Genomic DNA, 19,283 nt, shown 5'->3' with positions numbered 1-19,283 from the left:
CGTATCACTAGTGTAGTGGTGATGGTGGCTTTTATAGTGACTTGTGTTGCTGACTTTGTCATTTCCATCTGGTCCAACACTGACGCTTAGTCACTGGCCATATGCTTCAGACTATGTCACTCAATGCATCACTATAGCGTCTACAGCGTGCCTGTTTTCACTTGTTACATGGTGTCGTTTCAAAACAAACACCCTCCTTCATAGGATATCTATAGGATATATTTATATGTACAACTTTAGTTTTACAGGTCACACGAACAACAAGTACGACCGGGCTGGAGAGGCGTATTTAAATATACATGATGTATTCAGCGTCATTACACAGAGGGTGGAGTCCTTTATACCATGATAAAGAGTGAAGGAGCCAGCGGAGATATTATGATGCTAAAGTAATTCCTGCCCTTTTACATTACTCCGATTGATTTAGCTCCCGATTAATTTCCCTAGCCCCATGTCAATATTTAATTAAATTGATACACTATTGAATCTGTGCCCCTTCCATCCGGCAGGAGGCTGCGGTCCATCAGGACTAAGACCTCCCGCCACACCAACAGTTTCTTCCTGCCGGCAGTCGGGTACATCAACAGAGCCCGGGCCCCCCCCCCGCCTCCCCTGACTGACTCTTCACTCTCCACATGTACATGTCACTTTCTGTTGGCTGGTGCACTTCATTTTTATCTTTATTTCTTAACTTATCCAACCCATAGCTTTAGATTACTAACCCTTAGCATATATTTTATTATATGATAATCTTATTCCTGCACTACGTTCTCTGTTGTCATTGTCTTGTCATGTCACTGTCTGCCGTCATGCAGCAACCGCCAAGTCAAATTCCATGTATTCCATGTAATTCACAGTCATTTTGCATAGTAATTAATGGCTCAAACGCTACGACATGCAAATATGAACCTCAATTTTATTCTCATTGGACTCATATCCTCATAAGCGGTTTGTATGCAATCAGATGATGGCTTATTATTAACTTCTATACAGTAATTTAATCTGAGCTCGTGGTCAATTACATCTCTCTGGAGAAGCATTGAAGTTTTTAATTTGATATTAAACAAAACAACAGGCTATGAAGCTGTGGTCATGATGGAAGTTGATACACCCTGAGCTCACACTCCGGTCTTTGCTGCAATACAGACCGTCAGAGCCTGCTCTGCATCCTCCTCCAGGGACCTTCTGTGCGGTTTGTAAACAATAAATAATATTAATTTCATGCTGGACACCTTCAATGGATCGATGCGCATCGACCAGGCGAATCCGTTGTCTTTATAGGCCGCGTACGGATCAGGGTGTCACCGCAACAGTTTATGGAAGGACCCAGACGCTGTAATAATTCTCAGCATACAAATGAGCTTCGTTGTTGTCTTGGTACTCGTTGGTCAAAAGATCATAGCTGCCGTAGATCATATCAAAGATGATTTCACGAGAAATGGTGTTTCTGTCTTGTTCTCGTGATGGATGATTGCTGGAGAACATGCTGCTTCAGGTCGCAAGATAGTGTAATCCAAGCCAGGGACGAAGAGAAAAATTAATTACAACAGCACAAATCGATGAACAACAAAATTTATCAACTCCCCAAAGAGCCATGATTGTTCATTGTAGTCTGATTGAGGGAGCGAGGGTGGGGGGGGGGGGGGGGGGGTCAGCATGCTGCAACCGGATAAATCGCTGGAAGAAAAGGTTGTGGAAGCAAAGGTTGTGGAAGGAGTTGCGCCTTTGCCTTGACTCAGCAAACGCCAGGAGACACTTCCTTTATCAACAGCTGAAGCTGTACTGCCTGGGACAGGATCACATTACCCGCATATGCATTTACGCCTACACCCTCTCACATACTGCAATGAAGAGAACGTTTGGGTGCCATTTCAGAAAAGAAGATAAAAAAGGAAAGACTCACTTGAGCTGGCAACCCGCCTGATGGGACGCGGAGCAGATGAGCAGAATGAGGCGGATCATTACAGCCTCACCAGTGACCACGGCTGAGTCATTCTGTGGCGTTCAGCAAGCAGTGTGTGTGTCTGCCTTCCTTGTACCCCGTCAAATGAACCCTGTGACTGTGGGGTTGTGTGTTTCTGCATGTAGCCTGTGCGCCGGTGCTCTGCGCTGTCATTCTCACTGCGACTTTGACCTTTAGCAAGGGATGCTGGATGGAGCGAAGGCTTAATGAGTTTGTATAATGGCTGAGCTCTATCTGAGGAATCATCCATCTAGATGAGCCCCATAATTAGCTGGTAAGACAGTGGTCCAGCGCTGCGCTTCCACTTATTATTCTCCTGACTATTATGTGGGTGTGGAGAAACAGATAAACAAAGACGCAAACCCCCACCTACCCTTCTGAAGTCTTTTAACAATCCGCCGTTAATTCTGGCAGCTGTATAAAAAAAAATGATATCACTCCACTGACAACCCCAGAAAATAAGGGGAAGCTATCTGGAACATAAATTACTTCCTGGTGTGAGTTAGCTGACAGGTGTATACTCTCTCGTGGGAGAGCTAATCCTCCCGCTTCATCATCTTTGCTTGTCCGCCACCAACGCTCTGCAGCACACACGCACACATAACCTCAAGACAAAGCACGAGGCACGTGCAACTGAAACTCAATGGCAGGCAGATGTGATCTGTGCGAATTTGTATGCAAAGCACCCCCGTCTGACTCCTATCACACGGGGCTGGGTGTCATATCCATCATTTTCATGTAAGGCAGAAGATAGGAAAAGCTCACTTGCTGGGAACCCGGATGAAATGACATCCATTTGGTCGTGCGTTGCCAAAATGTGTCCAGTTACGCTTATTCGAGATATGTAGATGTTTGCTCAAGCGAGAAGAAGAAAAAAACAGGGGAAAAAAAAACAAGGGTATAACAGGAGGGCGCGCTCAGGACGCTCCATTCCCACACGCGGGATCCGCTCCGGGTTTTGCCGCCCCGCTCATCGCAGCGCGTGCACCTTCCCCGACTCTCAACAGTCCGGCGTTGCTGTGCAGGCAGATGTTCCTCCTCCGATGCGTATTCTTACAATCGCTGCGTGCGGAGAAGGTGTTTCTTTGGCGCGGAGAAAAGTGAAACTGGACGGAAACTGCTCCTCGGCTCCGAGGGAGAGGGAGAGTTGTGGACGCATTGGCGGCTTTGGAGAGGCACGGCACGGCGAGAAAATACTAAATTGAGGGCGGAGAGCGAGGCAGCACTTTTATTTACCACACCTGTGATGCGTTTGTTGTGAGCAACGAAGACGCACGACCGGGATACTGGTGACCACGGTGCGGCAGGAGGATACGTGCTGAGGAGAGGACTTGGGCGTAGTGAACAAGGCGGTTAAGAGCTACAGAGGACACTCTCCGGACCTTGGTCTTTTTAAAGCCCAGCTGTGCCGGTGTTTTTCGGCTCTGCTGCCTGTCTTTTGAAACTTGGGCGACCCCTTTTTTTTTTTTTTCCTTAAAGAAGAAAGAGAAAGCGGGAAGATGCCCTCACTTCTGGGCCCCTTTGTCCAATGCGGGTTCAGCGCCGCTCGGCTCCTCGCGCTCGGGCTCGTCTTCGCGGGCTTCACCTGCACTGGTGAGTTTCAGGCGCTTCTTTGGTTTGGAATGATGCTGTGACACGTTTGAGTCGGGTGGGATAAGAAGGAGGACAGCAACCACGTAACCTTGCTAAAAAAAAAACCCAACAACAACAAAATAAAACCAAAGGGTTACACGCGATAAGTTTTGGGTGCGTTTTATTTTTTTCTTCTCGCTAACATGTGGCCGAGCGGACGCAGCGCGTCGTGGGCAGAGATGCGTTTGTGCTGTGATCCGCTCGCGCTACCGTCCATTAATTAGCCTGCGCCTCCAAGGTTACGTAGAGAAGGTTTCGCCACGCACGTGTCAACCAAGGCACGACCCCCCCCCCTCCCCCCCAACTCGAAGCAAAAGCACGGTCTAACTGTTCTAATGTTGCGTATTTATTTATCCCTGTCGGATACAACATGCATTTTTACGTGAACCATAAACTCCTCTTGTCACCTAGACAACCTTATTGTTTTTTTTTTTTTTTTTGTGAGTCAACCTTTTTCGTTAAACCTTTTTAAGGTGTGTATGGCGGACTGGGCTAAACCCCCTCCACCCCCCCCCCCCCACCGCCAATCCATTCATCCGTCTCACCGGCTGCACGGAGCAGCGCTGCCCGGGCTCGTGCTCGCGCTGCCCGGGCGGGACTCGATCCTGCTGCGTGTGCAGTACGGTGACAGCTCTGCGGAGTTGGTACACGACCTCCTCTGGCTGACGAGTCGCGTGTTGCGGTGTAACTTCGTGCTCTCGGCCAGACACTCCCGGGGTGCATGCAAATGTGCTCGGACGTACAGACGGACCAGTCACCAGCAGCTGTGAGCGGGGCCGAGCCGAAAGAAGTTTTCCTCAGCTGCCTTCCGAATACGCAATCGCACATTTCCCCTGTGCTCGTTTCAAATATCAAATACCCTCGTAGCTGTTGTTGTTGTTTTTTAAGAGCAATGGCTGTTTAATTTTTACGACGTCCCTGTTGCTGCCCAGTGACCCTGCATATTATAGGTCACTGCTGTGGTGTACCGTCAAGCCAGTCAAATCAATGTTGGGATCGATGCAATCAGTTGCCGTCCATCCCATAATGCACCATTTCACGGTTCAGCCCTTTGAGTGTTTCCTTAAATCACTTTTCTTTACTCACTCTGGCTCTCTGGCTGATGCCAAATATCATCCTCACAGCGCCGCACAGCTGGAAGCAGCTGGCGAGCAGCCCATCCAAAAACGGGAGAATTTCACACATCATTTGCCCCTTGCTATTTTTTTTTCAAACTGTTAATCTTGCTTTGGACAGAAGGCAAACATGTTAAAGTTGGTGTAGTTGTGTCTCCTGCTTCCGGACATGGAGATGATGAATTAAGAGGGCTTTGCTCTCGCATTAATTAGTGTATAATTATGAATATATTAGGATTAAATAAACAGTTGTGCTAGAGGGACCTTGTGTATCAAACTAAGTAAGTGGCGGCGCGTTCATATTTATTTAGTCATTTTATGATGCATGTGGACATTTAGATACATTTAGAAAGGGTTTCTGGGTCGTGTGGGCGGTGCCTTGGTACCTTGTTCATGGGTTTCCTTTGGGTGCTCTGGTTTCCTCCCACATTGAAAAATCACGCTTGATATCAGGTCTCTCAATTCCCATAGTTTGGATACTGTTTGCCCGTTTCTTGGTTCTCTTTGTGCTAAATTGGAGCTCTGTCCAGGGTGTTTTCCCTGCCTTTCGCCCAATGCATGATGGGAAAGACTCCCAGCCATTCTCCGACCCGGAATGGAAACGACTTAGTTCATAAAACGGGCAAACGCAGGGATGAGAGTAAAATCCGTTTTATTCTCTTCTGGCAGGCCCCTCTCTCGTATATCAGGTCAGTATAAGCATCCTTAAGAGCTACCGTCACCACTTACAGGCTACTTTTATAGGCCAGCGTGAGTTCCAGAAATGGATTGGAAGGTAATTTGGGAGCCAATTCTTTCAACATCGGGGCCGGGACAGGCTCAGCTGAGATCAGTAGAGCTATCCTCCTGTGGAGAGGCAAAGCGCTGACTCTGCATTTGTTTTTTATCAAAAGCCAACTTGTCTTTTTTTTGCAGGGAAACACAACTCAGTCAGTAATAAAGGTATGCCTGTCAATCTATATTTGAGCTAGCCCAGCACTTTCCCTTTCGCCGTGATGTGAGTGATCTGTTGGGCTGGACTGAGGGCGGTGGCTTGCTTTCAGCCTTAGGATCAAAGAACTGCGCTCCTTTGTGTGTGTGTGTGTGCACCACTTGATGTTTTCAGTAACCAAAGTGTCTGTGTTAGAGGGAGAGGGTTTCTCCACAAGAATTGCCATGCGGGCATTTCTGCTGCATGTGTTAGCAGTGTGTCGGTTCCCATCTCCTGTTGCTGCTGCTGTTTTTTTATTTAGTTTATAATTAAACTTGCCCGTTAGTCAGTTGTTAGTCTCTTGTTACTTGCTTCAGAGGGAAAAAAAAATAATAGAAAAAGACAGCTATCAATGTAGGCAGAATAAAGCCTGGATGTGTCTTTGTTTTCATCCCTCTGCCCAACGAGAGCGTTGCCAAGCGATCGTTGTGTGGTTCATCGAGGGAGCATGGGACTTGGTATCGGGTACCACCCTACTTGTGCGAACAGTCACCTGCGAGCAATTTCCACGGGGTGTAAACCTTGCGATGATGCAAGGAGAAGGCCATTAAGTGACAACAAACAGAAATCTATTGCATGATAGACTCATTTGCGAATTCACATTTATTTGTACAGTAATATGAGAGATTCTTTTGCCAGAAGTCTTAATCATTATAATGTGAATCATCCCAGAGTTGTCTTTCTGGCAGTCAGTTTTGTCTCTCCTCATTGACTCACTAAAGAATGCGATAAGGAGAGCGAAAGCTGAATTAACATAATTTATTGGGGGGAAATTGCCTTCTGGTCAAAGAAATTCAAAACCACTTTGTTTCTGTCCCATTGCTAATGCATGGTAAATGATTGTCATGTATTTGTGGCGATATGAGCCTTCACAGGGAAGTAATAATTTACTAACAGTGTTTTTCATACCCTCTAGTCTTGCGAGATGAATTCAAATGATAGATACAATGGAACGACTTGTGCACCGGGGAAGGGAACTTTTATATACATTTATTTATCTTCTCAACTGCTTATATTCACTCGTTAAATTAGCATGGTGTGTAGAGAATATCATGCAAAGAGGTAATTACACTTCAAGGTAAGAAGAAAAGAAGGTTGTGTAAAATATTAAAAATTGTTTCCCCCCTCTGGAGTTCAAATGCTCGTTATGAATTTCATGCTGCTTGCAGAATTTGGAATGGACAATGTGATAATGAAAAAGAGAGTTGGCTTGCTTTGCAGGACTGAGCTGAATACATTTACTGCTTTTTTTAATTCACTTTCCACCACGTTCGTTTTTTCATAAGTAAGAATATAGACAAATAGAATGAATTCTCGAGTGAAGTCACGCAAAAGAAAATGTCTTCAGTTTGAGTCACCCTGATTAATGGAGACAAAGATAATAGGTCAGCATAAATGAAGACAAGGTAAACAGTGCATGTGATTAGAGGTCAGCATTGACCCATGGAGGAGCATGCTCCATTTGGTGCCTTATTCCTCAGAAGGCGACGTCCCCACCGCGCTTGTCATTTGCAAATGGCCATCTTGCGGAGTGAAGGGAAGGACACTGGAGTTGCCGAGGACACACGAGGATGAACCTTGCAGAGGGGAGGACTTAGGTGTTATTTTCTGCAGTCTGTGCAAAGGCCCTGCAAAGGCACTACATCTCTGTCAAACCCTGCCCTTTTGTTTCAATTACCCCATTTCTATGATTCAGGCCTATGTGAGAGCGCTCAGGGGTTGACGTTGGGCCGTTTCCCTCCTGAAATGTTGTGCACCGCAATCACTATTTGTGCTTTTGTATGGCGGCAGGAGAAAATGTACCTTTCACCACTGATGACACGGGATGAGATTACTGTATGTTTCATTGGGATCCTGGCCGGGTTCAAGCAAATATTCAACTTTATTTCCCGATACATGAGTCCATATAAGAAGCAACAAAGACAGATCTGCAGATTCCTCGTAATTCTGAAACCATCTTAGATACCTATAATGCACATACAAGTCCATGTTGCATACCAGGCCCTATATATTATATATATATACAGTTTTATATTTAATGTATTTGTCATCACTGTGTATGCTTAATTCGGTCTAATTGCAGAGGTACCTGTGTATATAATCTGCTTTATATCACTGCGGTCCTGCTCCCTTTAGGTACTGAATGTGTGTGTGTTTTTTTTTAAATTTTTATTTTGATGGCAACCTGGACTATAATTCTTTGGAATGCCTCCACAGTCTCTGACATAGTATCAGCTGTTGGGAGATTGCACTCAATCCCCACTCTTGTGTTTTTGTTGCTGCTCACCATCCTCTGCCACCACTCGAATAGCCTCGCATGTCCATGAGTCACCAATCGGGTGAGCTTGTCGAGCTCAGCACTGGGTCTTTTCTCTGGAGGATCCAATCGAATGTTCTTTTTCCTCCGTCATCTCCGTCTCTCCATCTTTTCCCCCCACACGGAGCGGGAGAACCTGCAACGCTGGCGTTGATCCTTGAACGTGTTCTTTTGCTGGGACACAATTTCACCCTTGCAAAAAACAGGAAGGTTGATGTCATGGAGGTCAATCACAATGGTATAGACAGCAGTGTTGACAAAGTGTGGTTTGCTGAATCCCTTGGCCCCCGAGTTCCTCCTTTTGTTAACGGGAAAATGGAGACGGTAGACGGTTTGGCATGGGCTCTAGCCTTAGAGGCTGTACTTCTGTTTGTTTCTGTCTGTTTTTATCATACATTATGTGCTGTCTGGCTGCTCACTTTGTACCGCGTGGATAGTGGTGTGTTAGAAGATGTTTCCCGAGTTCTTTCTGTTCTCTTTGTGATCAATACTCTTTTCCAAATGCTTAATTGGCCATCAGTCACTGTCAGTGGGCGCGCTTAGAAGCCCAGAGGTGTCCTGGTGCAGCTCATAATAAGAGAGTGTCCAGTCCTCCGGGTCCTCTCCTGGCCTTTACTTCAGGCCGGGTGGTGGCTGGGGAGAGCACATCTGAATGCAATATGGAGCGCCATAGATTAATAGTTCCTTAGTCAGGCCACCAGGGAGCAATGTGAAAGCCAATTTCACTTCATCATATGTTGGACTGGATGGAAAGTATTCAGAGGATCTGGTGGGAAAGGAACATTGAAGAGGCGTGAAGGTCACGTGAGTTAAATGGGCATTTTGTGGATTTCAGTTGAATCTTCTCATGTAAAATATTTATTTTTTGGTTCAGCTCAAATCTAACGTAAGGATTTGTATTCTCAAACGGAAACTTCTCAGCAGCTTGGAGTGTATTACAGGATAATGAAACGTTTGTCACATACTTCAACCTGGGAGAGAAAACACACCTCCAATCAGATGAATGGCTCATTGTTATTCTTACACCTATTTAGCCTGGTATGTAAAAGACGTAATTAGAAATCACCTAAGGCTACCCAGGCAGGCCTGCTGGCGCTTGATTGGCAAGGGTATGCGAGGGAGGTCTGGCTCCGCTTGAGCCAGAATTTGTCGTCTTGAAGTGATTTTGTTGACAAGACAGGAGGCACAGTGACCTTTCCTAATTATGTGTGTGTGTCCAGGCCCCGAGGCCTTAGGCAAGCAATTCAACTGAGTCAACAGAGCGGTGACTCTCAGAGCACATTGAAGCCCAGGCGGCACGTTCTGTGATGTAAGGTTAGAATATGCTGGGTTTAGCGGCACGCTTGTTAAATAACTCTGTATTGATACAACATTAGTAAAGTCAATTCCGTCACCTTTTGCTTAAAGATGTCTATAGAAACATTCAAAGATCAGGTCAGATCGGGAAAAAACTTCCACTACTTGTACCTGAAATTGTCACACAAAAATGCTTCTTACATTATGCTATGCAAGTTGATTCTCACAAAACACGAACCATCCATCATGCAGCCTAAATGTGTAGCAGCGAGGGAACAGCCTCTCTGATCTATATAGGTCCCTCTGTTATTGTTTTTCCCCAAACAAACCATTTCCAGATTTGAAATAAGGGCTGAACATTACGGATTCAAAGCTTAAAGCTAAGCAGCAGATTTTCTTGGCGAGGCCATTGGGAACACCAGGCTCACAAAAACACATTCAGCTCCTTACTCCAATATAATTAATCCTGACGATACGGCCACCGTTATGGCTAGACGCTCCCTTTTTTGTACAGCGCACCTTGCACTTGATTATGGCTTCTATAAATTCAAATGTCCACTGACAATGCATTCCTGCTGCATCACATTGTGTTTCCTGCAGTTTCCTGTCCCCGGTGTTTGCATTTCAAAAGATGAGTGCAGAGCCGCTGTGCTTTGACGTTGTTTCCACTGATGTACAGTTCCGTGTCTCACGCAAAATTTTAAATTGATGGTAAAAGGAGATGTGTTTAACATTCAGGGAATTGACACAACATCAAACCACGATTTGCTCTGTAAAGATACAGAGGAGCAAAATCTACATGAGCGGATGGTGGTGTCACTCTTTCGCTGTGTATGTTGATATCAGAGCTTGTCAGTTGACTATAGTTGGGCCGGCCGTGCTTTTAGTTTACACCAGCAGGCTCTGCATGGCTCTGCATGGCTCTGCATGGCTCTGCATGGCTCCCATACAGCGGTCGCAGGTGACAAATGCGCCCCGACCAATAGGGTCACACTGTAAGCGAAGCGCCAACCTTCAGGTTCCCCCTCAACACTGTCAGACCCGTCTGCCTTTTTGCCTTAGTTGACACTGTAAGCGCTGTTAGCAGTATCGTTTGAAATTGAACGATTCCGATTCGTTGTTTCGATTCCGATTCTTTTAAGAGGCAGGGTCAAAAAAGTTTAAGATATTTTAAATGAGCTAACCAAGCGTCTTTCTAAAGGAAATAGTCTTCTCCATCAATGTTAATTCTATGAACCTTTTACTTTTGATTAACTCTACTATGAATTTCTAACAGGGCTGTTTTCAACTACAATATAAATATCAAACTATGAACTTGAATGTTGTATAAACATTATAAATTATGAATTTATTTTAACAGGGGTACACTTTCCTCAAGAGAGCTTTATTTTTGAAACCTCACAAAAACACATTTACACATGAGTGTGTGATACTGCAGGTACTTAAAGGTTACCTTGCTCCCACTGACGGGCCCTTGGAGCCAGAGGAAGAGGCAGCGCGTCAAACACGGGGCTCACATTTACTTCCACTCCATGATGGAGGTGCTTCATCACATTTGACGTGCAGCCTCTTATGCGTGAAACTATTTTGCTGCAAATGTTGCATTTTGCCGAGTTTTCGGTTTGTTTGGATAAGTGTAACCACCGCCGACGCACGCTATCCACGTTCCATCGCTCTGTTATAACAACACTTACGGTGGACGCTTCTTATCGTTGGTGTTCAGCGGGGGGTTTTTTCCGGTCGGCGCCGGCGGACTGAGAATCGAAACTAGGAATCGAATTTTAAACTTTTGAACGATTCCGGGTAAATCGCAAAGCTAGTCCCCGATTCCATATACTCGATACTCGATACCCAAGCCTACCTGTAAGGGATTTTAAAGAAATGGGCTCTTGGGCATTTAGGTCTGCATTATACAGAACATTCAGTTGGGTTTAAAGTCAGAGATACCATCATAATCATGTCATGAATAATGTTTTTTATTTACAACAGCGCCTCAATGCCATGCTGTCCCAAATCCATAGACATTAAGGGAATATTTGAACTCCTTACATCATTATGTTTGTAATACTATTTTTTTTTCTCTGCTCTTTGGTTGTTTTACGTGTAAACATCTGTTTAATGTCTAATCTCTAAAAATAAAATGATAAAAAGTCATTAGTAAAGTAGATGAGTCCCAGACCTGTTCCATCATAACATTTACTTGCCCAACACTGAGAAGTTGGTCCATTTAAAGAACTCATTCCTGTTTGTCCCTGTTTTATTAAAAAAGCTTCCATCATGCAAACCTTGTAAACATGCAAAGTTCTTTTCCCCCTTGTGGTTTTCAGTGGGCTACGGTTGTAAGCATTGGACCACTGTGAGCACTATTTACTGTATGATTAGACACCCATATTGGATTTGTTCAGTTAAAAGCTTGCAGGCAACGATATCCAATATGTGCTATTCTCTTTGAGAGAACATCTTGCTGTAATCCCCCTTTTCAAAAAACTGACAGCGGTGAATCTGTGATGAAGCCTGCAGGAGTAACTTGTCAACCAACTGTTGAAATGAAAAATGTGTTGAAAAGAAATAGCTGATTGGTGAATTACTGGTTTGCCCACTGTGTTCTCTAGTGGCCACCTGTGATTATGGGATGTTGTAATAACGAAGCAACACTTTCAGACGTATGAACACTGAACTTAATAATATCTTTGCATGAGCTTGACTGAGTACTTATTTAGATATTACTGTATATTATTCCTATGAGTTCCGCTTGTTCCCATAACCTTCTGAACTGCATCTCATGCTTTTCAGAAGCTTATGGAGTTTCTGGATGGGTAATGTGACCCAAAAGTGGTGAAGGTGGAGCAAGATGTGAATAATATTTCCTTAAGTGTAATTTCAAATAAGCTCCAGCATACGGATTTGATCTTTTGCCCCGATAGGCTAACCCTGCACGGTATGGCCAAAATATACTGTATATATCCCGGTATCGCTTTTTCAAGTAAACACATTCATTCATTGACCCCAAAAACGACCGCGGCTACCTGAACAGCTTGTTAGCGCGTTAGCTCGTTGTGGCTGCTAGTGTCGCCGCAGGGTTACTTCTTGTTGTGAGCTGTACCCAGCATGCGGTTCGGCAGCGAAATATTTTATAAGTGTAAAATTCTTGGTGTTACAAATTGCTTATGTGTCACAAACTGTGCGTCGTGGTGTTCCTCCCTGGCTATTGTTGATGTCATGAAGTCATAACCATGACTCACTCTCGACACATGTGAGACAACTAGCTCCGACTATGACGTGTTCAAATAAAATCTGCTGCCTGCCGAAGAGTGATGTCAGATGTTATGGCTTAATGATGATCTTATAGCGGCGTACCGTTTGGAACGTTGGTACCGTGCAGCCCTGCGATAGGCAATAGATTGCGTTGCTCATTAGGGAAGATCTTTGTCGAAACTTGGTGTCTCATTTATTTTTAATTAGGGTTCGTTCATGTATAAAGCCTGTTCATACCTTTCCTTAGTGCACAACATGATTTTGAGTGTGCTGGGTACAGTGCATTGATGGATAGACACTGACATCAGCAAGAATTTTGCTGTGGGTGGATAGAAGATAAATTGCAGTTCTCGTTAGTGTTTAAGCGTCTTCTGTCAACAAGACGGCATAATGTCACCCTGCTTTAGTGCTTCCACTCTTTACCGGCCTTGCAGATGCTACTTTATCTTAACGTGACACTCAATAATATGTATTAGCTTGTATGCTTATGGACTTGAAAGGGCTTTTTACAGATTATTGATTGTAATTTAGCCCGTCCTTCTTTTGGGAGTTGGCACCGATCATCTCGTTGAAAATAACATCGCTCGGTTCAATTTGTTCATTCAATTAATTTCCTCAAAATGTGGTTGGGGCGGGCAAACATCTGCTGACCAATAAACAAGAATATAAGGAGTTATGTATTTGACGTGGCTGTCATTTAATGAATGTGAGATTGTGACCAATTTCAAGCCGTGATTGAAAGTAACCCGGCCTCTGACCGAGCACAGCTCGTACGATATTGTTAAATGTTCCTCTAATGACTTGATTCCTCCATTATTTCTGAGTTATATTTTTACTCCAAAATTTATAACGTCTCATCACTCATAAGCTAAAGAGACTATAGAGGATTCTTCATCTCAATTATTCCAGATTTGACAATGTAATTGGACCTGAAAAGTCAATTGGGATGAAACAGGTAGAAGTCAGTGAATAATTATCTAATAGATTAAACAGCTATAAACTCGTCCGCTGATGGATGTGTTGGCAAATGTTGCCCGCCCAGCTCCCCCCTGATCTGATAGGGCTGTTGTTTCCGATCATGGATGCTGAGCAGCGCTGTAAGTCACGCTGGACGAGCGCGTCTGCCAAATGTTGTAAGTGTAATTGTGATGGGAATAGCCAATGGAGTTTACAGGGAGGAGGAGCAAACTGGGTCCTTGCTCGGTGTCATGATGGTGAATCTGTGGCCACAATGTTTGCGACATGTCAGGAGTTATCAGATCAGTTACTGCATTAGATTCTGCCCTTGTTTATAAAAATCTAATGTAACTGTCGGACAGTGTGGAGACAATTAAAATAGCTGTTAATTTTAAAATTGGGGGGGGGCATGCTGCTCTGGTCCGGCCTTCACGGCACCAGGGGTCTCCACTCGGCTCCACTGGGCCGGACTGATGCAACATGGGTAATGAGGAAGGATCGCGTCTCCTTAGTTCTCAACCAAACATGTCAACTCTATAAAGGCGCATAATATTCCTGATGAGCCAGCTCTCCCCCGAGGGTTTGTGGGCGTTCTTTGTTTAGTGGGAAGTGTCTGACTTGCATTGGGCCCCACTACCTCCTGAGGGTCAGAGGAAGGTGATCCCTCTTCTTCTCTCTATATAAGTGTCTAATGAGCAAAGGAAATCAGGCAACTAATACATAAGTGAAATTACGTTTTTTCCCCTCTTTTCTTCGTTAACTAGGTTTTTCCAAACAACCGTTTTAGCATCCCCCGCCTTTCTTTATTATTTTATTATTAGTTACTTATTGCTACTTAAAACACTGTAATAGTTGCAAGCCATCTCTATCCTCTTCCTCTTTCACAGACCAGTAAAATGTCTTTGCATGTTTGTATTGTTGTGGCTAGTTCACTAACGAAAGAAGACGTATGTGTTACCCTCTCGTCTGCGACGCAGTGACCTTTCTGCTGTTCCCCGGTTGGAATCTCGAGTGCATCATGAATCATTTTCTATCTATCACAGATCCCAGAGCCCAACTTCAGACCACGTCCCTGAATAAACCCCGTAACGCGTGATGGAAGTGCCATTGTTGCAAGATTGGACAGTCTGTCCATAGCAATTTAAAATCATATTTCTGGTGTTTAAATTACCCGACTGAACACTTGGACTGATTGGTTTCAGGCTGAGTCATCACAAAGTCAAATGCAATTTGGCTTATTTTTTAATTCTTGGTCTGCAACATACACTGCATCTTCACTAAAGCAATGATTAAAAAATAACTTTTCTGGCTGAGTCAGATTGTTTTTGAAAATGTCATAGTAAAAACTTTTTTCCCTTTGATGATTTTCCTGCATAGGTGTTTAGCCTTTACTCAAACGAGAAGAGCAATAACTTTAAGGTGATTTGGTACATACACAAATTGTATTTTATTATTGTGCACAAACATCCTTAAAGAATGTGTCCAGATGTGAAAGAGAGGATTTGTCCCACTCGTGTTCAAAGGAGCTCCTCTCTTGTCTCGGCGGCCTTCCGCTTCCCTTTTGTCAAGCTTGTCTTACTTTTCAGATTCCGTTGCAATAATCAAGAGCATATCGTAGCTCAGGAGGCTGAGCGTAGCTTATTTGGAAATATGGTTGGCATCTGCCCTTCCTTGTGAGACCTCTCGCTGTAAAACCATGACAACTTCAGATGAAAACAACAAGACAAATGTGGACAACTCGAGCATTTTCGGTGCCCTTCCTCTGTAACAGGCTGCCATTTTGTGTTAAGCCATCACTGTTGCATAGAGCCTCCACCGCCCGCTGGAAACTGCCAGCGCCTAAAGCAAACAGTCGCAGCCGAGGTCCCACAAGTGTGAAGCAGCCAAGTCAACCCATTAACGGTCCATGGAGTGGTTTGTGGTCTCGTCTCTGCACGAACCACGAGCTGGTGTGCTTCGCTGGTTTGGCTGCGTAAAACAACCACAGACAGAGTCAACACTTCACGCATTCGGGCCTCTTCTGGTGGAGGAACTCAAATGTGCTCACACCAAGTTACGATTGTGATGGATGTAGCAGTTGTACTTCATTCTTACTGTAAGAAATGTGATGTGTTACACAGTAATGATGGTAAGTAACTGCATAAGCATTTCACTTGGAAGTTATCATTTGCCATGTCTGCAACATTTCGCTTTGGGGCGCTGATGCATGATACTTTTTTTACCCAGAATTCTTCTAACCGCTCTCAAAACGCGATGCCCAACTGTACAAATTATTTGAATTCGCCGGAAGGTATTTGATTTGCGCCGAGTGTGGGTTATCGGCTCCAAACAGGCCATGTAGCTCTCCCTTATCATCCAAGCCAGCCGCTTGCCGAATTTCTGCATGTTTCTGAGCTACAGCCCTAAATGTGACGACAATTGTCACGAGCGGAACACAAAGAACAAAAAAACTGCCACTCGCAGCAAAACGGGAGCCTCCCCCTGTCGCCTAATTTTTTTTTTGTGTCGGAATCTCCTGCAGTAATGTTTGACAAGGAGGGCCGGCAGCACCACGCCGTGTCGTAGGCGCTGCCCACCCCGACCCCTGTCAAACAATTAGCTCTCTGCTTTTCAGATAGCTGGAACAAAGGTGAACACCCCCCCCCCGCCCTCCCCCGGGAGTCGCGGCTGTGTCCCGTCAGAGCGGGAGGGGTGTGTGTGACACTCGAATGACTCCGGGGCACCTTCTTGACCAGAGGAGTCGTTGGCTGTCACCAAACATCACCGTCTCCCTTCCCCACTAATGGCAGCTCTAGATGCTATGAGGAACAAAGGCTGGTTGTATGTCATACGGGGGGGGGGGGGGGGGGGGCGGCAATAGAGCGACCCCATTTGGGCTGCAGGCTGTGGTTTGTGATGGGGGCTGCAAACCTATAGAAGTGTCATGACAGATATAAACCAAGGAGCAATTACAGGGTGATGGGCTTGAAGCTAAGCTGCCGGTGCCTTCAGCAAAAAGGGGAGAAATGTGTTGAATGAACAGCGCGGCTAATTCATGCTCGCACACGTTCACACGCACATGCGACTGTAATTTTTCAATTTGTTATACCGTTAACACTATTACAACAAAGCAACAATAAGGGGGGGAATCAAATGTTGATGTGTTGTGCATCCCCCCCCCCCCCCCCCCGTTTTTTTTTATTGTTTTATTCATGAGGTTAAATTCAAAAGGTGAGAATGTTAATAAAACAAAACCCTATGCAGAATGTTAATTGTTATGAAGAATAATTTGTCATTTTCCTGTGGCTATGGAAATAAATGTATTCAATTGACTGAGCTGAATAGTTTCCTGATCATCACTCGCTTCTGAATTAATTTTTATTACATGCACATTTGCATTATCCTGCCAGTAATCAATCTAAAATGAGATTTTTTGGTATTTATGCCAACAGTAAAAAAAATATGATTTAAACAGCGGGAGTGAATCGACTTGATCTTCATTCAATCTTCAAAGCTGCTGCCACAAAGTCACTGTGAGGCAAACAAAATGTGTTTAATAACAGATAGGGAACATCTCTGCTGTGGGCACGGAGCATTAAGTGCATTTTCATACTACGGTTGCTAATTATGGATCTATTCACGACAAGCAGCCTGTTGTCGCGGTTGGTAGCCATCTTTTTGCTAGCCACCCTAATAACAAGTTGTCATTTGCTGTGTTTGCCTTATTTGAACCCCAAACCAAAAGAGGAAGTATTGTGTGCAGTAATGCACCGGTTCAGATGCCGGCGTCTGCAGGAAATCGCAGAGTTTGAACTCTACTGCATCCAAGTAAACGGTTTTTGTTGACGGCTGACGCATGAAACAACGCGTGGTCTCTGGTCTGGCCCGGTGACGTGCGGCGATGTCAGTAAGGGGCCGGGCACTGAGCTACGAGAGCCAGATTATCTACTTTGTTGTCAAAACGGTAACGCACAAGCGCGCCACACACACACACACACACACACACACACACACACACACACACAGTCCGTATCAAGGAATTGATACATGAATTCTTTGAATCACTGCTTATTCTATCAGATTTTCGTATTTGATTAGGTGTAACAGCTACATTTGTCATCATGACATCTAAACAATTGGAATAAAAAACATTTTGCATATATAAATCACAAGTAAAAATACAAATACAAATATGAATTTGAATTTTGGCAGGGCGCTTTTTCTATTCATGCAAATTACATTTTTGATTCAAGTCTTTGGTGTGCAGTCAGAATGTTGAATATGCCATGTTCCTGCAAAGCACTGCAGGAGTACAACACTTGGCATCAGCGTTGTCACACTAAATCTTCGTCTCTATGACACTCGGAGTCAAAACACAGACCTGGAAACGCAAGCTCTCCCAGTGTCAAAGAAATAGTTCTCTTTTCTAGACTGGAGCTGTTAATGCAGCTGGCAGAATTAAAAGTGATTTCCTCACTGAATTATATGGCCTAAAAAAAGCTTTGGAGAATATTTACGACCACAAGATTTGACATTTATTTTCCGCGGGGCCAGAGTGGTCTCATCCCTTCACCCTCCCTATTTCCTAGGTCACAGCATGTATTTTCATCTTTGTGTCTAAGTTTCCCTACTGCAGCTGCAGAGTCCCCCAGGTTTAGCTGTAATACTCTGGATAATTCCCCCTGCATGTTGGGTTATTGCTATCAAAGCTCCTGTGTCAGTTTATCCCCAATTCTGGCTTATTCTTTCATTTTCACTGATGGCTTTGTTGTTCGGAGTCACCATGAATGCCCCAGCCATCAACACACACACACACACACAGCAAGCCCAGGCAGGAACAGTATACACATATGACAGTGTCTGCTCTCAGAATCGTCCGGTTGTTGTTCCGTCGTCGCTTTGTGTCTCATTCAGTCGCTGAGTAAAGAGGAAAATGCTTCTACCAGGACAAGGACGTTGCAATTCCTCTCTGTGTTCTCTGTTCACGATATGTTTATAGAAACAGAAATGTTCACGCAGTCCCTCGCCCACACAGCCACAAATTTTGTTATTCACCATGAACAGTTGGTAGCGCAGCAGTAGAACTTGAGGCTCCTGATTTTAGAAATGTCTCCCTCGTTGGCAGAGTTTGTTCTGGAGTTTGAGAGCTCGGGTTGCAGTTGATGCTCGGTTAACATGCTAATAACCATTTCCACAGTGAGCCGAAGCCAAAGCGGTTCACTCTAAAGACCTCAGTGGCAGATGCGTATTTGTAATTTAATATTTGTCAGCTTAAGTATTACTATACATGACAATGTCAAGCTCTTCAATTTTCCTCGGCGACAGTTGGGACAGAAATAAATAAAGTGGCGTTTTGTACGAGTTCAGTGGTGCACAATCTCAAACCACCCCTCTATACAAACATTGACTGATGATAACAGGATGCAGCGGACATCGCCGATATGACTCCATCAAAGAAAGACCTTGACCCCTGAGACGCTGGCTTGATCTGTTCCTCCAGGTCCCTTTACTTCACCAGAGGACGCCGATCCCGAGCACAGATTGCAGCTGCGCTATCTTCCTATCTTTAATTTAGAAAGGCGGGAGGACTGCACATGGATAAGATGGTTATCCGCTCTCACAGTCTTGTCACTTCATGCATGTTAGCTCTGCAAAAGCCTCCTTTGGGCCCACGCCGGCCGCGTTGCTGTACTTTAAAATAGTTTTCATTGTCTTGTTTTCCCTAATGACCACTGATGGTGGAGATGATGTAACAGATCGTCTCTAAAGCGCCTTGCCTTCACGCTTCTGAGGCCTCAG

The 19,283-nt window shown here is 44.6% G+C and overlaps 1 protein-coding gene across 4 annotated transcripts in view; it reads left to right on the top strand.

Moving 5' to 3' along the window:
- Positions 1-2,713: 2,713 nt before the first annotated feature.
- Positions 2,714-19,283, top strand: part of unc5a (unc-5 netrin receptor A) — a 116,360-nt gene continuing 99,790 nt past the window's right edge. For all 4 annotated transcript variants that reach the window (XM_037462284.2, XM_037462282.2, XM_037462281.2 and 1 more), the window contains exon 1: positions 2,714-3,556. In XM_037462284.2, the coding sequence (XP_037318181.2) occupies positions 3,463-3,556 (94 nt within the window). In that variant the 5' untranslated portion in view covers positions 2,714-3,462. The remainder of the gene's footprint in view (positions 3,557-19,283) is intronic.

Source organism: Pungitius pungitius, chromosome 2, assembly GCF_949316345.1.
Source record: "Pungitius pungitius chromosome 2, fPunPun2.1, whole genome shotgun sequence".
NCBI classification, from domain to species: Eukaryota; Metazoa; Chordata; class Actinopteri; order Perciformes; family Gasterosteidae; genus Pungitius; species Pungitius pungitius.
The sequence above is the reverse complement of the archived record's forward strand: the minus strand, read 5'-3'. Positions and strand labels throughout refer to the sequence as shown.